Source organism: Taudactylus pleione, unplaced genomic scaffold (assembly GCF_031769625.1).
Source record: "Taudactylus pleione unplaced genomic scaffold, aTauple2 ptg000541l, whole genome shotgun sequence".
Taxonomy (NCBI): domain Eukaryota; kingdom Metazoa; phylum Chordata; class Amphibia; order Anura; family Myobatrachidae; genus Taudactylus; species Taudactylus pleione.
The window spans coordinates 2,214,774-2,236,306 of record NW_028284943.1 but is presented as its reverse complement, the minus strand read 5'-3'; the positions used below and the strand labels follow the sequence as shown (position 1 = coordinate 2,236,306).

The following is a 21,533-nucleotide window of genomic DNA, read 5'->3' as shown; positions in this document are numbered from 1 at the left end:
ATATGGGTGCGATAACATCGTTTTTTGCGTTAATATCACTGGTTTTAGTTTTACACCCTATTCAATTTCAAAGACTTATCGCAGTTTTGAAAAGTCTTTGATATAAAACGGTGATAACTTTTCACCATTGAATAGGGGTCGAAAAAAAGTGCAGAATTGGTGTTTAGGGGTGCAGGCTTAAAAAAAATAGTCTGCACCCCTGAGATTGACATTTAAAAAAGAACTGTGTCAAAAAAAGTTTTTTTTAAAAAAAAAAGGGACACCCCAAAAAAATAAAAAAATTGGGGTGCAAAAAAAAAAAAAAATGGAAAAAAATTGTTAAACAATAGGGAAATAGGTTCAGGGCTATTCTGCAAGTATGCGGCAGGTGTTTTAATAGATTTATACAAATGCAGAATTTTTAAAAACTGACTTTAGGGACTTAAAAATATGCTAGTACCCATTTTCATGTACCCCAAATTTGATGGGACCACTTAAAAAAAACGAAAAAAATAACCTAAGTGCTCTTCTGCATCACTTCTTCAAGGTCGGGAAATAAACACCTGCTGCGGCTATTTAAATCCCCGACTTTCAATTAAAGGCTAAAACGGGGGTACCCATAGTGATCCCCCATGTTTTTACTACTTTAGGGGGGTCATACAATTTTTTTAAGGAAAAATTCGTAACTTTACGCAAATCCAACTTCGGAGTTTCCCGTTTTCGTTAACTTCATATTGAATACGGGGATAAGCGGGAGCGCGCACCATACTTTAACGCAGAAAAAAACTCCGATATGAATCGTTAACTTCGCCAGGAAAGTTAACCTTTCATATTGAATACCCCTCATAGTATAGCATGGCAGATTAGGATGCGGGGAAATCACACAACACAGAGAAGACTGTACATTTTAGAGTAGAGAAGAAACAACACACATGGGGGAGATGTACTAAGCCTTGGAGAGTAAAAAAGTGGAGAGTGATAAAGTACCAACCATCAGCTCCTGTCAGTTTACAGGCTGTGTTTGAAAAATGACAGTTAGGAGCTGACTGGTTGGTGCTTTAGCACTTTTCAAGGATTAGTACATTTTCCCCAGGGCCTTATGTGATAGCTTGTGAGATGAAAACACAGGTGCATGCACAGAGCTAAATGCGGATATTCGCCCCATATACTGTGATGTACACATGTATGTGGCCACACTGCCCATAAAACTGTGCTTTGTTTAATAACAGTCATCAATATCAGCTTGCACTTACTACAACCCTATGCTTTGTTCAAGAAAGCTATAAACACATTTCCACGTACCTTTTCCAACTGGTATACTTTGTAGAAATACCTCTGCCAGAATTCTGAGTGGGAAACAGCTGCAGGTACCTGTAAGAAATGATTACCAGTAAGAAGTGAGGTATAGATACACCACCAATTGGTACTACAGTGTACACTCAAGTTAGTGTTACAGAAACAAGTACAATTATACTTTCGGCATGGTGGTCACTGGTAGAATGCCAATTAAAAATATATAATTGACCTCTATGGTAACTGCATCCCCTGCCATCACTGAAGCACAGAACAATCCTGAACTTCAGTATATTCTCCTTTTTAGTGCATTTCGCTCTTCAGTGAACGCAGAAGCAAATTTGCAATAGAAATGAACAATCTCGGGACTTCCGGTGGGCGGGGCATCTAGCATGGCCGCTTTTTAGACACCCTCCTACAAGAGGCTAATAGAATCAACTCCTACTCGCGGTGGTGACGACCTGGATTGCTTCTCCTGGGTTCCGCTGGAGCTGCCGTGTCCTCTGCTGGCTCCTGACGCCCACCCACCACCGGCTCCTGACGCCCGCCCGTCACTAACATCTGCCGCCCGCCCATTACCGGCTCCTGCCGTTCGCCCATCACCGGCTCCTTCCGCCCGCCATCGGCCCCTGATGCCCGCGCCTTCTAAGGCGGATCGGGACGGCTGCTGTGTGGGACTCTCAGGTGCGTTTGCCTGTGGCTTGCTTGGGTGTGGCCTCCTCCGTCAGCAATCCTGAACCGTGCCGTCTCCCGCAGTGTTCCTTCAGCCGGCTGCATCCCGGTTTGCCCTCCTGCCTGACTGTCTCCTGCGCTGCAGTACCTCCGGTGCCTGTAACTGTGTGCGGCTGGAGTGGGGAGACTCTATTGACGCCTGGTTTCTATGCGGCCCTCCTCTCCTCCAGCAACCGCTAGCTACGCGGATTCAGCAGTCGGTGTACCTGGGGTGGCTACGGCTGCTGTTGGGACGCATACTGAACGGGGATCCGGCTTCAGCCCGTTGGCCTACTACACTGCTCCTTACTCCAGGATCCCAGCTTAACCACCGGTTCGGGGGTGAGCCTTGATATCGCAGATAGCGGTGGCTGCTGGACTAACTTCTCCTACCCATACAACAGTGGTCATTGTGGTGGTGAGAAAGTGCTATCCCATGTCTAACTTTATTGATACACCTGCTCAATATTACCTTGAATCCTAATTTTTCTTAACTAATTATTGATCTCTCTTTATGCTCTTCTCAACATAATATTGCATTTGGTTGCTTTGGGGATTTTACAAATCAAAGTTCATAGGTGGACTGAGTTGTTGGAATATAACGCCATCTTCTGGAGAATATTTATAATTGTAATCTGTTCCCCAAATACTATAGCGATCTGTATTTTATAATATTTGCGTCTACATAGGTGATTGCAGAGAATAGTGTCATTACTGCAGGTTGATATTTATTTTTTTATCTCAAATACAGTGTATGGATAGATTTGTATATAAGTCTCTGCCCCCATTACCACCAAGATCTTCCTCCCGCAATATGGGTAAACCTAACAAAACCCCTGCAAAATCAGATACGTCACCACCCTCGCCCACTGGGGCCCATTCTGCTGAACATCCAGAATCAGGGAAAGGTGACCCTGGGTCTACTAGCCCAGATATGGCGACTATGCTTCTAAATGTGAGTATGCCTAAGATTGATGAAAAATTTGAAGCACTTATGCCTATGATTGACGATAAATTTCACCAATTCTTGCCAAAAATGGAAGACAAGTTTGATCAACTTGTCCCTAGGCTTGATAAAAGATTAGATAAACTACAATCCTCTTTAGATACGGCTCTTTCCAGACTAACTGAACACACTAATAGATTAGATGCCCTAGAATAGAGGACTAGTGATATAGAAGACAACCTACATACTTTGCAAACATCACATAACTCCTATACCGTATCTCACAAGTCGCTGCTTGAGAAAGTGGATGACTTGGAGAACCGCCATAGGCGCAATAATTTGCGCTTTATAGGCATCCCAGAGCAGGTCAAAGGTTCAGCATTATTCGATTATCTAGACAAAACTTTGATCTCTGCCCTCGAGTTGCAAAATGATATAGGAGTACCACAAATCGAAAGAGCCCACAGACTGGGTCCGGAAAGGGAGGGATCTAATGGTAGACCACGCCCGGTCATAGCTAAATTCTTAGATTACCGTGTCAAACAGAAAATTCTGTCAACCTTCAAACGCCAAAGAAATCTGGTGATAGATGAACACCAGATTCTTATTTTCCAAGATTTCTCTGTAGCAGTGGCACAGAAGCGTAAGGAGTTCTCCCCAGTCTGTAAATTTTTGGTAGATAGTAATAAAAGATTTGCTCTATTGTACCCAGCCAAATTGAGGGTTACTGAGAATGGACAAACACTTGTCTTCGACGACCCAGAAATGGCACGTAATCATTTTATCGCAGGCAATTCTCCTAGAGGCTCACCTCAGCACTCACGTGTAAGCTCTTCACCTAGGAATGAAATTATTTTGGTATTTATTAGATATTAGCAAATCGTTTACAGACACTCTCTACTTCCTTGTTTACAACTCACCAACTAGGTTTCACTAAAGGCAGACACTCAGTAAGGGGCATTCGCTCAGCGATTGCAGCTGTAATGGCGGCTAATCTTCATCCTGACTCCTCAACCATGCTTTTAAGCCTAGACGCCACTAAGGCGTTTGACATGGTCTCATGGCCCTATCATTATGAGATACTGGATAGGCGAGGATTTGGATTGACTTTTCAATCCCTAATAAAATACTTTTATACCCTCCCGACTACCTCATTATTGGTAAATGGGTCGGTCTGTGGGAGAGGGCCTTACAATAACCAGGGGAACAAGACAGGGTTGCCCACTCTCCCCTCTACTTTTTAATTTAACATTAGATCCTATGCTTAGGATCTTACAAAATTGGTCACAGTTTGAGGGAATAGGGATTGGCGCAGAAACTGTGAAAATATCTGCTTTTGCAGACGACGTTCTTTTGTTCATATCAAATCCGAGGAGGACTCTTGGACCGTTGATGACACGTATAAAAGAAATAGGATCAGTTTCGGGGTTTGAAGTTAACTTTGAGAAATCCACAGCATTATATTTGAAAAAAGGATTTGCGCGCCCGGCCTGGTTTAGGGAGATTCCCATTGAGTGGACGACCAATCAATTTCATATCTAGGAATACAATTGCCCAAATACCTTGATAATCTATATAAGATTAATATAAGGAACATCTTACGCAGTATCAGGGAGGACACTGAGAAATGGCGACACCTTAATATTTCATATTTAGGCCGAGCAAACTTGGTCAAAATGATTCTGTTCCCTAGAATTTTATACCCTCTTCAGTCACTCCCTATTTTATTAACTAAAAAAGATACAATGGAGGTTGAGAGGATAATGCGCACATTTATTTGGAATGGTGGGAGAGCAAGAATTGGACTGATAAAACTTCAACAACTCCGGTCTAATGGTGACATTAATCTACCCAATATTAGTGCATACAGTCATGCCGCTCATCTACGCTACTTGAGAGACTGGATACACACTAAAGATCAATATGCAAATACCAGATTGGAGGGGGCTTTCCTAGAGAATACTGGCATCATCCCCTTTTTACATCTACACGATGATGAAATACCCGTAACAATAAAAGCTAATCCCTTATTGATGTCCACTAGAAGTAACGTGGCACATATTACGCCACAAATATTCACTAAATCCATACTTATCCCTACATCTCCCGCTCACATGCAATCCGAATTTTCAAAACGGGGCTGACATTTGTACAAGCGGTAGAGAAATATCCAATACTTGTATCTTCACCTCTGGCGTACTTACAAGCCCAACACTATGTGGCCAATCTTTCTAGGAAACTCTCTTCAGATGATCATAGTAATAGTAGAAAACCCCCAATATAAGGCCATCTCAGTGCATTATTCATACTTACACACCCCCATACAATACGATACCCAGAAAGTTGGTCTGGCGCAATGGAGGGAGTACTTTCCTTCTATAACTACAGAAACACTATTACGATCCTTTGAATTATCCATCAAATTGGTGCCAGCAACATCATACACAGAACTTTTCATGAACATACTACATAGAACATACTTATCTCCCCATCGCAGACATGCCATGGGACTGTTGGAAAATTCTGCATGCCTTCGTTGTGGAGCGCAGAGGGCTGAGTTGATGCATTGTCTATGGGAATGCCCAATAAGACGGAGATTTTGGACCCTGATAGGGAATTATACTACCAGACACTTAGTGAGTTATTTACCCCTAACACCTGAATGGGCAATATTCGGTATCATACCTATGGGCACTAGAATGGCACAAGGGGTTAGAAAACTACTAATTATTCTATCGGCAGTAGCAAAAAAATGTATTTTACGAGTATGGCTGCAACCCACTTCTCCTACACTAGCCTTATTCTTGGGAAAACTTTTTAACATTTTCCGAATGGAATGGCTGGAAGCCTCGCTACAAAAAGAAAAGTTCACAGAGAAGTTTTTTGCAACTTGGGAAAGTTACATAGACACATTGTCTCAGCCACTTAAAGACCAGGTGTGGAAATGTTTCAGACATACACTTTGGTATGAGACACATGTTAGTGAACAAGACCCTCCGATTTCCCTTAATGCTACATAATTTGGATATGGGAGTTGGTGTTATAGACCCGGACTCGCACTGTTTTGCTTTATCTCATTTTACTATACTTTATTTTATTTGTTTACCATTGTATAAAAAAAAAAAAAAACGTTGGTAATTGACTGAGTCTGCATACTGGACAATGGTTATACTTCTGTAAAACATTTTATTTACAAATGTATGTGCTTATGTTTGACTTTCTGTCATATGTTTATTTTGCTTCAATAAAAAACTTTGTTGAAAAAAAAAAAGAAATGAACAATCTCTATAATTACTGGCGGTCCAGCTGTGTCTACTGCTAGGACACAATTGTTTGCCCAGTAGTTATGTCTATAGAGGCTGTTCAGGGTGCCTGAATATAATATTTGCAGTTGATCAATTCTGTACTACAGCTTTCTCTGTTTTTGCAAGCCGTACATGTTTTTATGATTTGATTTTGAATCTAGATCTTATGTCTAAACACTATTAGACATGCGCCCTTCATGCTAGGCTGCAATATGTGACTATACAGACAATTAAACATACCATTTTGGTGTAGAGCGCACGAATAGATGGGCTGGTAACCAGTAGTTCTGAGATTCCTGCTTTCCGCTCCTCTGGATCCCAGTGGGTTAACCATTCCTCAAATTGTGCAGGAGGACCTGTCATACATAAGTTAGCCTAAGACCATTTGTGATGTTAATAATTCTAAAACTTGATTTGGAAGAAACTACTGATTTACACTAGTATTTACTCTTTTCCTAAGCCACATATTGCTATTGCAATGCATTACCATCGGGTTCATTGCAGTACGTTGCAGGATCAGACTGCAGACTATACAAGCGTGCCTGTAAGAAATACAAAACCAGTGAACAGCAGATCCTAAATAAACGTAATGATCACAGATGTAACTAGACGCATATGCTACACATACTAACCTTAGTGCTGTCATAAAGTTCTGTTGTCCCAGACGGTGTGGCCATCAGTGTGATAACATCGCAATCAATGGTCTTGTCAGGAGATGGAGCAAAAGTGTCGGAAATGACACCCAGAAAATCTGACAGACCTTTCTTCACCTTTTCTGTAGTCCCAGCGGACCCTTCCACCTATAAATGAAGAAATATCTGAACAGTTATACATCTAAAAAGGTGGTACAAATATTCGAAAGTAAACAAAAAACTAATAAAAATATTACGTTTCCAGTATGTACTGTAGCAATGCAACAGAAATACACATGAAACACCTTGCATTGTAGAGAGGAGACACTTCTGTTGCATTATCAAAGGTAAAAGAATCACAGGGTTTGTTATACACAGTATTGTAATGGAATGACCTCTCAATCAAAAGAACTTAATGAACTACTGTTGTAGTGGTGAATAAAATTGTATTAAATTGGCTTTGATTTTTATAGGTGCACCTATCTGTTCTTATGAAATATTGTGGACTGCACTAGGGTTGTGTGCTCATTTGTTTTTTTTTCAGTTGCTGGATTATTCCATGACTCTTTAACTGAAAGCAGTATTCTGGATGCTAATTAGGACACTAAACACCTAAAACCTATATCCGTTTCCTACTGTAATTATTTTGTATTTAGTACAGAGGTTCTCAAACCTGGCCCTCAAGGCACCCCAACAGTTCAGGTTTTAGAGATATCCATGGTTGAGCACAGGTGGGTAAGTCAAATTGACTGAAGTACTAATTAAGTCACCTGTGATCACGCATGGATATCGTTAAAACCTGGACTGTTAAGCTGGCCACACACTAGACCAACTTTCATCCAACCATCCAACTAGATGGCTGGTTGGAATGAAAATCTTGTAAATTATGGGAGTAACTGATGATCAGCAATTTGCTCCTAAATGCCAGAAAACAGATGAAAATGGTCGTCAGACAAGTTTGTTAAATGTTTGATCTAAATAATTTGTTCAAACAACAGTTTTTGTCCATTTTCCGGCGTTTGGGAGCAAATTGCCGATTGTCATTTGCTTTCATACCTTACCAGATTTTCATTCCAACCAATCAACTAGTTGGCTGATTGGATGTAAGTTGGTCTAGTGTGTGGCCAGCTTAAGGGTGCTGTGAGGATAGAGTTTGGGAACCTCTGATTTAGTATATACTTAATATTTACTATTCTTTATTTTTATATTTTTGTTATCTTATATCTATAGCTTCATGTATATCTATTATGTAATTCCCTAAGCTGTCCTAAGTCAGTGGGAGCCGATGTGCGCATTTCCCCCCAATGCTTCCAACTACAGCGATGGGACAACCTAGACAGACCAGTCGAAGAACAGCCTGAGCATCACTGTGATGGGAACAGGGTAAGGTAAGTAATACAGTGGAGAGGAGACAGGACAGTAGCAGAGAAGGACAGCAGCGTGGATGGATGGGACTGCAGTAGACAGAGGGCAAAGGGCGGACAGAGGAGTTCAATTTACTAGTCCTGTTATAGACCTTCAACAGACTGATCAACAGTACTAGTGACTCTTTCACATACACACGCATATTACCCAAATTCTTCACACTGTATGTTCATGTTAGACAACTGATACTCACCGCCAGTTTCTCCTTGACAACAGTAGCTGTGGCTGCAATAGTGCAGGCAGTGTCATGCTGCACAACTCTGCTAAACTCTGTTAGGTCTCTCTTCATAAACTCCAAAGCTTCTGCAGACTGAACAGACAACGCATATAGAGTTAAAACCAAAATTGCGATTCTGAAACGATAGGCAGTTTGGTTGGGGATAACCAAATTGCCCAACCTGATCACCGAGGACGGATTGCTGGATACTGCAATGGGATCGGAAACGACGATCCGCCGGGCGTAAATGCCGACCAGCGGCCATCGATGTTAAATTTCACCGATTTGCAAATCACGATCATATTTTGATCGCGATCGGTAAATCAGTGAAATCCAACATGTTGGATTTCACCAATCCTGTAACCCTGCATCTCCGCATAGCAAGAACTCAACAATCCGTCGCTAGTGTTTGGGACCCGTTACTCATTAGCAGAATACTAGTATTTAACAACATTACTGTCTTTTAAACTTGCAAATAAAAATTTTCATTATTGTACTAGACAGCACCCACCTGTTGGCTGTTTCTTTTTCTAGAAGAGTTAAAAATAAGAGATATGGTAAGAACTTACCTGTGTTATCTCTATTTCTACGAAGTCCATAGGGCTCCACAGGATACCTTGGTGTATAGGTGATGGCTATGCCATCAGGCACCACACAGTTAAACTTTTGGTCCCAGGATGCACTGGGACCTCCTCTCCTATACCCCACCCCCCGGCCCAGGCCCCTTCAGTTACGTACCAAGCCACATGCCGGAGGAGGAGAAAAATAAAAAAAACAAAGAGAGAGAAGAAAGTCTGGAACACACAAGATTCAAATTCTCACAGAGAAGGAGATGGCAATCCGGTGACCAGAACTAAACCCATCTGAAGCACAGGCGCGACAGGGTCTTCATAGAAATAGAGATAACAAAGGTAAGTTCTTACCATATCTCTTATTCTCTATTGCAGGGTCCATTGGGTATCCACAGGATACCTTGGGGATGTCCCAAAGCAGTACCTACAAGGGCGGGGGCACTCCTGTGCACAAAGGAGAATCCACCGCTCGAAGGAAGCATGAAATGCATAATACCTCACAAAAGGTATGGATAGAAGACCACGTAAAGAAGCCTTGCAAAGCTGAACAGCCGAGGCGCCATGGCGAGCTGCCCACGAGGGACCCACAGGCCGAGTAGAATGAGCAGTAACAGAGGGCAGTACTGGAATGCCCTCATGAGTGTAAGCCTCAGAGATCGCCATGTGAATCTTCCTTACCAACATCTGTGTGTTGGCAGGCTATCCCTTCTAATGGAAACCATAGAGGACAAACAAGGAGTCCGACTTCTGAAGGGAACTGGTACGGTCCACGCACCACATCCAATGCAGCATCACCTGCTGAAAGGACTGGTGAGTTAAAGGCCGGTACTAAAACATCCATGTGAATGTGGAAACTAGACACCACCTCAAGGAGGAAACCATGGCGAGTCCTAAGAACCGACCTGTTCCTATGAAAAATCAGAAAAGGAGGGCGACGAGAGAGCCCCCAAATCAGACACCCCTCTAACTGAAGCAACAGCTAGAAGAAATAGTCTTCACTGTAAGCCATTTGAAGTCCACTGAGCCCAGGAGTGCAAATGGTGGTCCCTTGAAAGCCCTAAGGACCACAGATAAATCCCCAGGAGCCACTGGAGGAACAAAGGGAGGCTGAATGCGAAGGGCACCTTGCATAAAGGTGCGGATATCAGGAAGCGAAGCAATCCTACGCTGAAACCACACTGACAGTGCAGAAACATGCACCATCAAGTAAGCGAGGCAGACACTCTTATCAAAGCCTGCCTGCAGGAAAGCCAGGACCCTGTATATCCAAAATACCTGGGAATCGCACCCCTGGGGCGACACCAATCAAAGGAGGTATGCCACACCCTGTGGTAAATCCTGGCAGAAGCGGGTTTCTGAGCTCTGAGCATGGTGTTCACCACAGAGATAGAGAACCCCTTAGCCCTTAGGAGGGATGTCACATGAGCCATGCCGTCAAAGACAGACGAACAAGATCCGGGTAAAGGCAAGGACCCTGAGACAACAGCAACGGAGTGTCAATGAAGAGACTACAAAGATCTGAGTACCAGTGACGCCCGGACCCTGGAGCCACCCGCAGGATCATACCCCCTTCCTTGCCTGAACTTCAGAAGCACCCGAGGAAGAAGAGAGAACGGAGAAAATAGATACGCAAACTGTAAGGTCCACTGTACCGACCGAGCGTCTACCAGGAGAGCCTCTGCATCTCTTGTTCTGGACCCGAACACAAGTAACCTGCGGTTGTGTCTGGAGGCCATGAGGTCTAATTCTGAAAGACCCCATTTGTCCACAAGGAGCTGAAATACCTCCTGGTGAAGAGACCATTCCCCTGGATGCACTTGTGTCGGCTGTGTAAGTCCGCTTCCTAGTTAAGTACTCCAAGGAGGAACACTGCCGAGATGGCTAGGAGATTGTCTTCCACCCAAGTCAGAATGCGGGATACATTTTTTAGGGTCACATGACCTCGAGTTCCTCCTAGACAGTTTATGTAAGCCACCGTTGTTGCAGCGCTCTGAGCACTGTCCGAAGTTCCAATATATTGATCGGTAGGACAGAGTCCGCCGACGTCCACCGTCCCTGAAAGACGTGTGGACCGGACACAGCGCCCCAGGCCCGAAAACAAGCAACCGTCGTGAGAAGGACCCAGTCTGGGATCCAAAATGGGCTCCCCTTGTTGAGATGAGACGTCTGTAACCACCAAGTTACAGAACGGCGCACCTCCGGAGAAAGCACCATCATCTGTGTCTTTATCAGACGGGGTAATCCATCCCCACTGGAAAGAATCAACCTCTGCAGAGGTCTGGAATGAAACTGGGCGTACTCCACCATGTCGAACATCGACGCCCTGGACCCCAGTAATCGCATCGCTGAGGAAACGGACACTCGGCGACTCTGGAGACAAGTGCGTATCCTTGTCTGTAACACAGAGATCTTTTCTCGGTCAAGAAGATCCTCTGCTGTTGAGATCCACCAGTGCACCCAGATGGATCATCCTCTGGGATGGAGATAGGGAGGACTTCTTCAAATTTATCAGCCAGCCGAGGGTCTGCAACACTGATGATGTCAGTTGCAGACGGCTGCAGAGACCCTGTCAACAGTTAAAGGTCATCCAGGAAGGGTAGCATGCAAACCCCCTTGTAGCCACAGATGGGCCGCCATTACCTTGGTAAACACCCGCAGTGCCTTAGAGAGGCCAAACGGCAGAGCTTGAAACTGGTAATGGTGGTCTAGTACAGCAAATCTGAGAAAACGTTGATGAGCTGTGACAATGGGGATATGTAGGTAGGCATCCAGAATATCCAGAGATACCATAACGTCCACAGGTTCCATAGCTAATATAATGGATCGCAGGGTTTCCCTGAACCGGGGTACCCTTAGAAACTTGTTTAGGGACTCGAGGTTAAGAACTGGATGGTAAGAACAGTTAGGTTTCTGTACCAGGAAGAAGCTGGAATAATAATAACCCGTTCCCCCTTTTGGGAGGCGGGACAGGCACTACGACCCCTGCTTGGAGCATAGAGTGCACAACCTCCTGGATTTCCAAGGCCCTTGAATGAAGGCCTGTGGTGAAAAACTGATGAGGAGGCCTTCTGCGGAAGGAGAGGGCATACCCGTGAGAGACCACTTCCCTCACCCAAGTGTCTGTGGTGGACTGACAACAGCACTGGGCCTATTGCAGAAGTCGGCCTCCCACCCTGGGGTCCCCCGGAGGCAGTCCCGTCAGGCTGAGAGTCTGTCGTCCTGCTTAGCGGCCGGAAGTCTTGTGCTCCAAGCCTGTTTCTTGGGCTTACCAGCCTTTCTGGCCCCTGAGGGTTTCAGAAAGGACTGCACCTTAGGCTTACCTTGGGAATGATAGGGCCGAAAGGAAGAGGTCCCTGACCCAGATGGAGCCGGAGCTGAAAGTAGACATGTAGATTTCGCTGCCACCAGCGTATATCCAAAATTTTGTCTAAATCAAGGCCAAAGAGAACCTGACCCTTATAAGGCAGGCATTCTAAGCCCTTCTTGGATTCAGCATCAGCTCTCCAAGAGCGCAACCACAAGGAGCAGCGTGCGGACACTGCTGCTCTAGAGGAAAGTAGGCTCACGTCCAAAGCTGCTCCATTAATGTATGCAGCGGAAATTCTGATATTGCCCACTAATACAATTGGCTCACTGGGAGCATCCGGGGGAAAAAATGCCTCTAAAGCATCCACCCACTCCATAGCCAGAGCCACCCAACACACTGCCATAGCTGGAGGGAGTAAATAGACTTAAGACCCCACCTTACGATCCGTAGCATTAGAGAGAGATGACATGGATGGTATAAGTAAGGTCGCTTCACTAAGCGTGTCCACCTGAAGCGGAGACTCCCATTTGATGAAGTAATGCAAATGGGTATGTATAAGCCAGACGATTTACAGGTTGAAACACTTTCCTCGGGAACTTCCATGCTTCCTCTAAATGATCCACTAATTGGCCACATAGGGGAAAAACATCAGCTGTACCTTTAACATCCTTAAAGTAAGCATATGAAGGCGTAGCCGCAGGAAAGCCGTCAACTGTAATGAGCATTATACGGACGGCCCGTATGAAGCCTGGAATATCTTACCCAGAAGTAAACCATCATACTGAGTGATCGGGAGTGACAATAATGGTCTCTTAGCAGGCCGAAGCGGAGGTTTCTGTAACCTATCCATTAGGTACTGCACTGGAGTGGTGAGTTTACCCAGACAGGTTCCACTTGGAAAAGTGTCTGTGGAGGGGAACACTATGCCACCATCATCTGACGCAGGACTCCTATATGGGGGACGGGCTACTGCCTGCTATGTAAAACCCCCATTGAGGGAACGCGGGGGGGGTGGGGGGGCACATAACCGACCCACTAAGGCGTTCAAAGCCTGTGCAAAACAAGCCCAGGGACGTCAATATAGCACAGCAGGGTACAGAAGAGGGCATAGCAAGCTGTACATCACTCATTAAGTACATCCCCTTCTCCAATACCTACCTTACCTCTGGAGCAAGTAGGTAGTAGAGGAGCACTAGTCTGTAGTGAAGCACTCACAGATATTATGAAAAACAATGTGACCCATCACACAGTAAGCACTTCTGACTGAGGTAAATTCCCAGCCTGACAGTACCGGTACCGTGAGGGCTGAAGGGAGAGAGAAACAGGTATAGTAAAATGGCTGACAGAATTAAATCAGAAACACAGCGCTAGCATAAGTCACACTCTATGCAGATTAACTACCTGCACAATGGCACCACAATCAACCACAAGACCTAAAGTCTAGTGGGAATACGCTGACCTTCTGTGAGGAGAGGTATGTAGGGGGGACCCAGGCACCGCACCACGTTGAGACCAGCGTTTGTATGCTCAAAAAAAAATAAAAGGATGGCCGCCGGAGCTCAGAGGAGGCAGGCTCGGGTGAGGATCGCTGGTATAGCCCGCTTAATCACAGGGAGAAAATGGCACTGCATGCAGAGGGCAGGAGCCAACTGTGCTGTACAGGAAAGCGCGCTCCCCTGGCATGCATTTAACCCCCTGGATGCTGGCGCGCAACTCTGCAGCGTGCCAGCCCCATATCCAGGTGGTCCAGCGGTAGCACAGGCTCTTGCCTGGTTCCACTTGCAGCCTTCCCCAGGGAGCCCCCAGCCCTGGGGACAAAAACGGACTGTGTATCAGCGGGCGCCTACCGCAGACGCCCGCTGCTTACCTGAATGTCCCCTGTGAAGTCCGGCCACAGTCCAAGACCCCCAGGGGTTCCCGCTAGCTGGACTGTCCGTGCTGACTACTCTTGTAGTTCTTCAGGGGCTGTTCAGCTGCCCCTCTGTGCAGTGACCCGACTCCGGCCAGGCACTCTACGAAACTGAAGGTGCCTGAGCCGGGGGGCGAGGTATAGGAGAGGAGGTCCCGATGCATCCTGGGACCAAAAGTTTAACTGTGTGGTGCCCGACGGCAGAGCCATTGCCTATACCCCAAGGTATCCTGTAGATACCCTATGGACCCTGCAGTAGAAATAATAAATACCTGCAGTTGCCTTGATAATAATGGTTTATACCAGTGGTTCTCAAACTCGATCCTCACGACCCCAAACAGGTCACATTTCCAGGTCACCCAGCAGGTGCACAGGTGTATTCATTACTCACTGACACATTTTAAAAGACCCACAGGTGGAGCCAATTATTTCACTTGTGATTCTGAGAGGAGATATGGAAAACATGAACTGTTTGGGGTCCTTAGGAAATAGTTTGAGAACCTGTGGTTTATAGCTATTGCCATAATGGTTTTACATATCCTGGAAAGAATTTCTGCTTCAATGTCCAACATATAAAATGTTTTTGCACTTTGTGGACTTCATGCTCCCCCATCTCTTTTTCATTTCTCCACCACCTGTTTTCTGCTATTGTTAAAACAAATGCCATAAACAATATTATGAAAATAAAACAATACCTGAGACTACCACGTTTTAAATTTTTTGTCCCGCATATAAGTAATACTGGGTACACACTGCCCATATATCGTTCTTACAGCCGGTGAACGATGTATAATTCAGTGCATTTGGCATGTGTACACATAATATGTCTGTGAACAGAGGCCCTGATTCAGAGCCGGACGCTCTGACAGAGCTCGTTCTGAATCAGGGCCGTCCCTGCTCCTTTTTGGAGCGGCCTCCTGGCCGCTCGCATAGCTGTGAGTGACCACCCACAGCTATAGTGAGCGGCCAAAATGATGGTCGCGATGGTCAGACCCTGTGGTAGGGTCTCGCTGCCGCAAGCCCCGGAGTGCTTTTGGCTCTATCAGAGCCAAAAGCACTCCCACTGACATCACTAGTGATGTCAGAGGGGCCGGCCCCAGACGGTAGGCGTTCCCATAGGAACGCCTCTGTCTAGGCAGCCACGCCCCCGGGACGCCCACCAAAGGGGGCGTGCTGTCAATCACCATTTGGTCTCTGGCCAGGTCCAGGGGAGATCTGGTAGGATCACCTGGCACATATCTGCTATATTTTCATAATACCAGCACAAATACAAATGATGTAGACAATACGTTTTGGCAAATAAAAAATTATATTATTTATTTATAAATATATATACACACACATCATTCATTAGCTTGGTAATAATATAATATAATTTATTAATTTCTCCATTTGTGCAGTCACACGCTGATTACAGTGGCCAGGCACTCTTTTCACCCCCCCTCCATACCACTGTCCTCAAACCCTCTAACAAACATTATCACCTTTCCTCCATCATGCACATACGCACATTCAGCCTGTACCAAAGAAGATTTTTGCATCTGCGTAGATCATGGGATGCCATAATACTCTGTCGTCAGAACTGTTTTTGGACCTGTCCCGTCTATGCCACACTGATAAATTACTACATCTACTTATTTTTTGCTGTAATAAAGGAGTATAGCTGGCATACATGAGGGCTTTTTCCTGAACATTGATAAATTGGCTCCTAATTGGGGCCTAAGGGGTTTATTTACTAAAGCTCGGTACACATCTATACAATGGTCGGCCCTTTCGATTTCTATCTGTTCGTTCGATATCGAAAGAGTGTGTACACTGGTCTAATCGGAAGATCGCATCTTCTGTGCAGCTAAATTTTCATCCGATTCGACAGGGCCTGGTCGTACCGAAAGTGCTGTGCGTGTATGCACCTTCAACAGTTCTTAAGATTGTACCCCAAACCTGGGGCTGCCTCTCTAACCATGCATAATTAAACTCTGGAAGTTCAGGAAGCATAGGGGGAGGGGCCCTAGATTGCACACCCTAAGCACAATGTGAGGTGCTACCTACTGAGACTTGTAGTGCTGCAAGCAGAAAAAGAGAGACAAATGCAAGTGCACACTCTAACCATGCTGAACCTAATAATAATACTACCAAGAGGTTCTTAGCATAATAATGGCCATAATTATGGGCGTGCTCACAGCGTCCAGGTGACCTCTATCAGGCAGGTCTCTAACACTCCTATGGAACAAATACAGGGCACAGGAGCCCCCAAGGCCAACCCAGCAGAACTGCTGATATGTGAGCAGCTGAGCATCACGGTGATGCCTGCCGGTCGCCAGTAACTGAATTCCTCCCTAAGGTAGGTGTAATTGATGTCAAGGGAGGAAAGTAATTCCACCTGCTTCATGGATTCAACTATTGTGCAAAGAGATTCCATTTTAAATCTGAAGGTGCTCCAAAATGCATTGAGGGATATGATATCCAAACTTTGACGGACTTAACTGTCTTTACTGAAAACAAATAGTATTATGCCTTAAAGCATAGCTCTAGATCCACCACCAATGAGAAATGAAAGCTGGAATGTGACAGGGTAAACAACATTCCAGCATGAAGGGAAATCTGCCTGAAAACTTTGGAGATAACTCAGTGCTGGTCTGCAAGCCACTCATTTTTCACATTTGCAAACCCTACCACCCTACACCACCCCTGAGGGGGAAGACAGGGATGGTAAGCAGGAGGGCAGACTTGTCAGCACCAGACTTTGACAATTGAAAGCACAAGGCTCCAAGTTGCGATTTAAAAAAATATCTGCTGTGTCCCTCACTGAAAGTAGTAAGCATGCTAAACCATAAGTTTAATAACTTATCTGATGTTTATTGCACAAGAGCTTGGTCCAGAGAGGTTTTCCCTGAAAAAGAATTCTAGACAAATCTTGAGCCAGATGCGTGACGGACAGTTACTGCATTAATCTTGTGCTGCCTTGCAAAATGCATAGAGAAGATTCTCCACATGCCAACTGGGACAGCTCAGAGGGGTAGAACACAAATTGAGAGAATATTTCATGGCCTTCACAGACAATTGCAACCTGATAGATCAAAACCCTGGTAAAGAAGAGGTTTAAAGCTCAGCACAAAAAAAATAATATGGTGTTTAAAGACTGCTCCATCAGTACATGTATGAGTGTACTTGAAAAACAGTGATATTTAGGGGAAGGACCACATGGCATGTTACACATTATTTGCAGGGATCCTCCAAAAACAGAACAGCTGAGAAACACAGTTCTTGCTTTTTACCTGCCTATTTCTTCAGTGATAACATGAAATCCATCACCTTAATTAGATCATCAATGCCCTGAGACCATTCATGTGTGTGGTTGCTTTTCAGCCAATGAAGTGGGATCACTCACAATTTATCCTAAGAGCACAGCCATGAATAAAGAATGGTACCAAAACATCCTCCAAGAGCAACTTCTCCCAACCATCCAAGAACAGTTTGATGACAAACAATGCCTTTTCCAGCATGATGGAGCACCTTGCCATAAGGCAAAAGTGATAACTAAGTGGCAAGGGAACAGAACATCAAAACTTTGGGTCCACGGCCAGGAAACTCCCCAGACCTTAATCCCACTGAGAACTTGTGGTCAATCCTCAAGAGGCGGATGGACAAACAAAACCCCACAAATTCTGGCAAACTCCAAGCATTGATGAGGCAAGAATGGGCGGCCATCAGTCAGTATGTGGCCCAGCATTTGATTTGACAGCATGCCAGGGCAAATTGCAGAGGTCAACTCTGCATAAACTTAATGTAATTGCCAATAAAAGCCTTTGACACTTATGAAATGCTTGTCATTTTACTTCAGTATAGCATAGTAACATCTGACAAAAAGGTCTAAAAACAAAGAAGCAGCAAAGTTTGTGAAAACCAACACTAGTGTCATTCTCAAAACTTTTGTTCATGGCTGTATTGAGCAATAACCCTTTTATTTGCTGTATTTTTTTTTTTTTAAATATTCTTTTCATTTAGCAAACCACAATAAAATGGAACAAACAGATATTCAAAAATAAATGACAGCACAAAACATGCATATGGAATATAAGTTGTAGCAATATATAACAATAATGTAGTGATTACATTTTTTATTATAAAAAAAAAAACAGATAGATGCAAGAAAAAGATCTCACAGCAACGGTGTGGTAAACAGTCAAAAGATAATAGAGAAAAAGAAAAAAGAGAGAAATCATAAAAAAAAACAAAAGAAGAAAAGGGGAGGTAAGGGTGGGAGAACTCTAAATAGGAAAACATTCCTTCAAACTAAATACAATAAAAAGGTTAAATATTGAATGGAGAGGGAATATTTTGGAGTGTCAACCAAGGGCCCCACACTTTATTAAAAGATTTTGATATGTTACATAAAATAGCAGTCATATATTCCATCCTGTAGCTATACCAAACCCGTGATAATATTACCTGCATAGGAGAAGGATCAGGGTTTTTCCAATCCGCTGCTATCTGGCAGGTCATAGTGGACACTATATGTGGGAATAACTTATTCTGATATCGTGATAAGGAGGGCAGATATAAGGGGAGAAGAAAATGCTGAGGATCGGAGGGAATAGTGGTCTCAAAGAGGCGCGAGAGAAGATCAACAATCTCCTGCCATATACTAGTGAGTTTGGGACAAGTCCACCAGATATGCAAAAAAGTGCCCTCGCCACTACAACCCCTCCAGCACCTATCCGAAGCATTGGGAAACATTACTTGCAGGCGCGAAGGAACATAATACCATCGATATAGCATTTTATAAACATTTTCCTTAATTTTGACGCAGATAGAACTGGCAGCGGCATTGTCCCAAATTTCCGTCCAATCCTCAGCATCTATGGGGTGCCCCAAATCACGCTCCCACGCTAATTCATGAGAGTCCCAATCAGGACTGACCTCCTCCCTCAATAAAGAATAAATAGTAGAGATAAGACCCCTAGTAGAAGGTTGTCTCCAACATATAGACTCAAAAGGGGTCAAAGGTCTACTAATCAAAATTGAACTCATTTTAGAATGAAAATGTCTAATTTGTAAATAACGAGAAAAATATCTGTGGATGGGATTGCTGCTCTGTCTTGAATTTCAGAAAATTGTGGAAAATTATCTATAGTGATATCATTTAAATAGTAAATATCACCCAATAACCAAGCGGCGAAGGACGATTTGCCTAAGCCTGGAGGGAAAATGTGATTGTGGAGTAACAGTATCAAAGGGGATGGGATTGGAGCTAACTTAAACAGTCTGTTGACTAGGTCCCAAAATGCTAAAGAATGGGAAATTGTAGGGTGGGAAGAAATTAACCGGGGGCGATGAATCCTAGATAACCATAACAGGGAAGATACAGTGGTCAGTCCCAGCTCCTTGGCTTCGATAGCAACCCAGACCTTCCTTGCATTAAAGTTACAGCACTGAGCACAATGAGAGAGCTGCGCAGCATAATAATATTTTTTAAAATCAGGAAAACCCAAACCTCCTCCCCTGGAGGGACGCTGAAACAGCTTTAGTCTGATCCGTGGGCGTTTTATTTGCTGGATTTTTAATAACGTAACTTCAAATAACATAACTTTTCAATGAGGACAACCACTACATACCTTATCCCGTACATTGTTGTAACTTTGCTGTAACCAGCTTCTCCACCAGCCCCCATCCTCCCTGCCATGCAACAAAGAACACAAAACACAATTTCAGAGGTACACAACCGCATAAAAGGAATAGTAAAATATAAGTAAACTAAATTTTAAAAGGGGTATAATGAACATGCCCAATATCACTATATAAATTTATAAGATAGTCATTGGAATTGTAGGCACAATTGCTTTTATGTGCTTTTGAAAATGATAAACAAAAAAATAGTAGATAAATGCATGGTATAAGAATATCTGCCTGAGGTGTTTAATAAGCCTGACAGTCACACATGAACATTTGTATGACAGAGCTGATGTGCCCAAATAGCAAAAACGCTATATGCAGGTGCATGCCACCTGCAAGTATGTATGTATATATATATATATATATATATATATATATATATATATATATATATATAGTCCCATATACCAGCACTTGCTGAACAGCTATGTATGTACTGTGTGGGGTGTCAATAATCACCAGTGGTATGCTGGAAAAATATAATGAAGCCCATCTCTTGTAATGACAATACCTTACAACAGATGTAAGATGCTGTTGTAAGGTATCATCATTACAAGAGATGGGAGTGTCGCACTAAGCTTCATTATAGGCTTACCATACTATCCCTTTGAACCGGGACACTCATGAATTACACAGGTTCTGTGACTGGATGACTTCATGCCTGCATTTCACCTGGTTTTAATCAGCCAAAGAACCTGTGTAATTCATGAGTGTCCCAGTTTAAAGGTATAGTATGGTGTATATATATATATATATATATATATATATATATGTGCATGCCACCTGTAAGGATATACAATCATATATATTACAGAGTGCCGGTGGCCACTATGGATCACAGGACAATGCAGCACAAATGTGTATGAGAGTCAGAGAGGTCCCATGTGCTGCAAGGAGAAGGGAGTGGGGTTAGGGAGCTCTCTAGATAGGGTCCTCCACTGCTCGCAGCGTAATGCTGTTGCTATGTGTCTGTGCAATAATCTTGGCACAAATATACTAGGAGTGGTCATTTACTTTCTTATTATAGCACATTACAGAGCTAGGCAGTACAGCACTGTGTGGCATATGGGGGACACCAGTGTGCTCCAGAGGAGGCGGCTGCCCATGTCGGTGACAGCGCGGCACGGTGCGCAGGAGGACGGAGCATTTCCCTCTCCAAGCCCGGTAGAAAGCCCCCCGGTTGTTCGTTATCTTTTTTTGCTACCTGGGACCCTAGAACCCCACTCTCACCCTTCCGCCATGTTGGCTCCGTGACATCACCAATATTTACTGACCTTTGATCCCGCACACTTCCGGCGATGACACCAAACCGGAAGTGTGCGGGCGGCTGCTCTGTCAAACAACTCAGACATAAACACACTGGGCAGTGGGCACGGCGGCTGAGTGCAGCGTGTGCTGGCGGCCAGTGTCCCCTGACGCTGCTGGCTCTCTCTGCCGGCCCGCCATACAGAAATGCGTTTTACAACGCAATTGTCGCTTTTTGACGGCGCAGGCAGCCATTTTGTGGGCTCCGCCAGTATTCGTGAGAATGCAGCAATTAGTTTATTTTTACATGGAGGTGTCT

General features: G+C 44.2%; 1 protein-coding gene across 3 annotated transcripts in view; it reads right to left on the bottom strand.

Moving 5' to 3' along the window:
- Positions 1-21,256, bottom strand: part of BSDC1 (BSD domain containing 1) — a 37,253-nt gene extending 15,997 nt beyond the window's left edge. Inside the window, exons 1-7 of one of the 3 annotated variants that reach the window (XM_088451219.1) lie at positions 21,200-21,256; positions 19,912-19,972; positions 8,485-8,601; positions 6,867-7,034; positions 6,722-6,776; positions 6,475-6,590; positions 1,282-1,350 (exon numbers count right to left, since the gene is read on the bottom strand). In XM_088451219.1, the coding sequence (XP_088307345.1) occupies positions 1,282-1,350; positions 6,475-6,590; positions 6,722-6,776; positions 6,867-7,034; positions 8,485-8,601; positions 19,912-19,972; positions 21,200-21,210 (597 nt within the window). In that variant the 5' untranslated portion in view covers positions 21,211-21,256. The other 2 variants (XM_088451218.1, XM_088451220.1) reach the window with 2 other exon arrangements.
- Between the last annotated feature and the right edge of the window lie 277 nt (positions 21,257-21,533).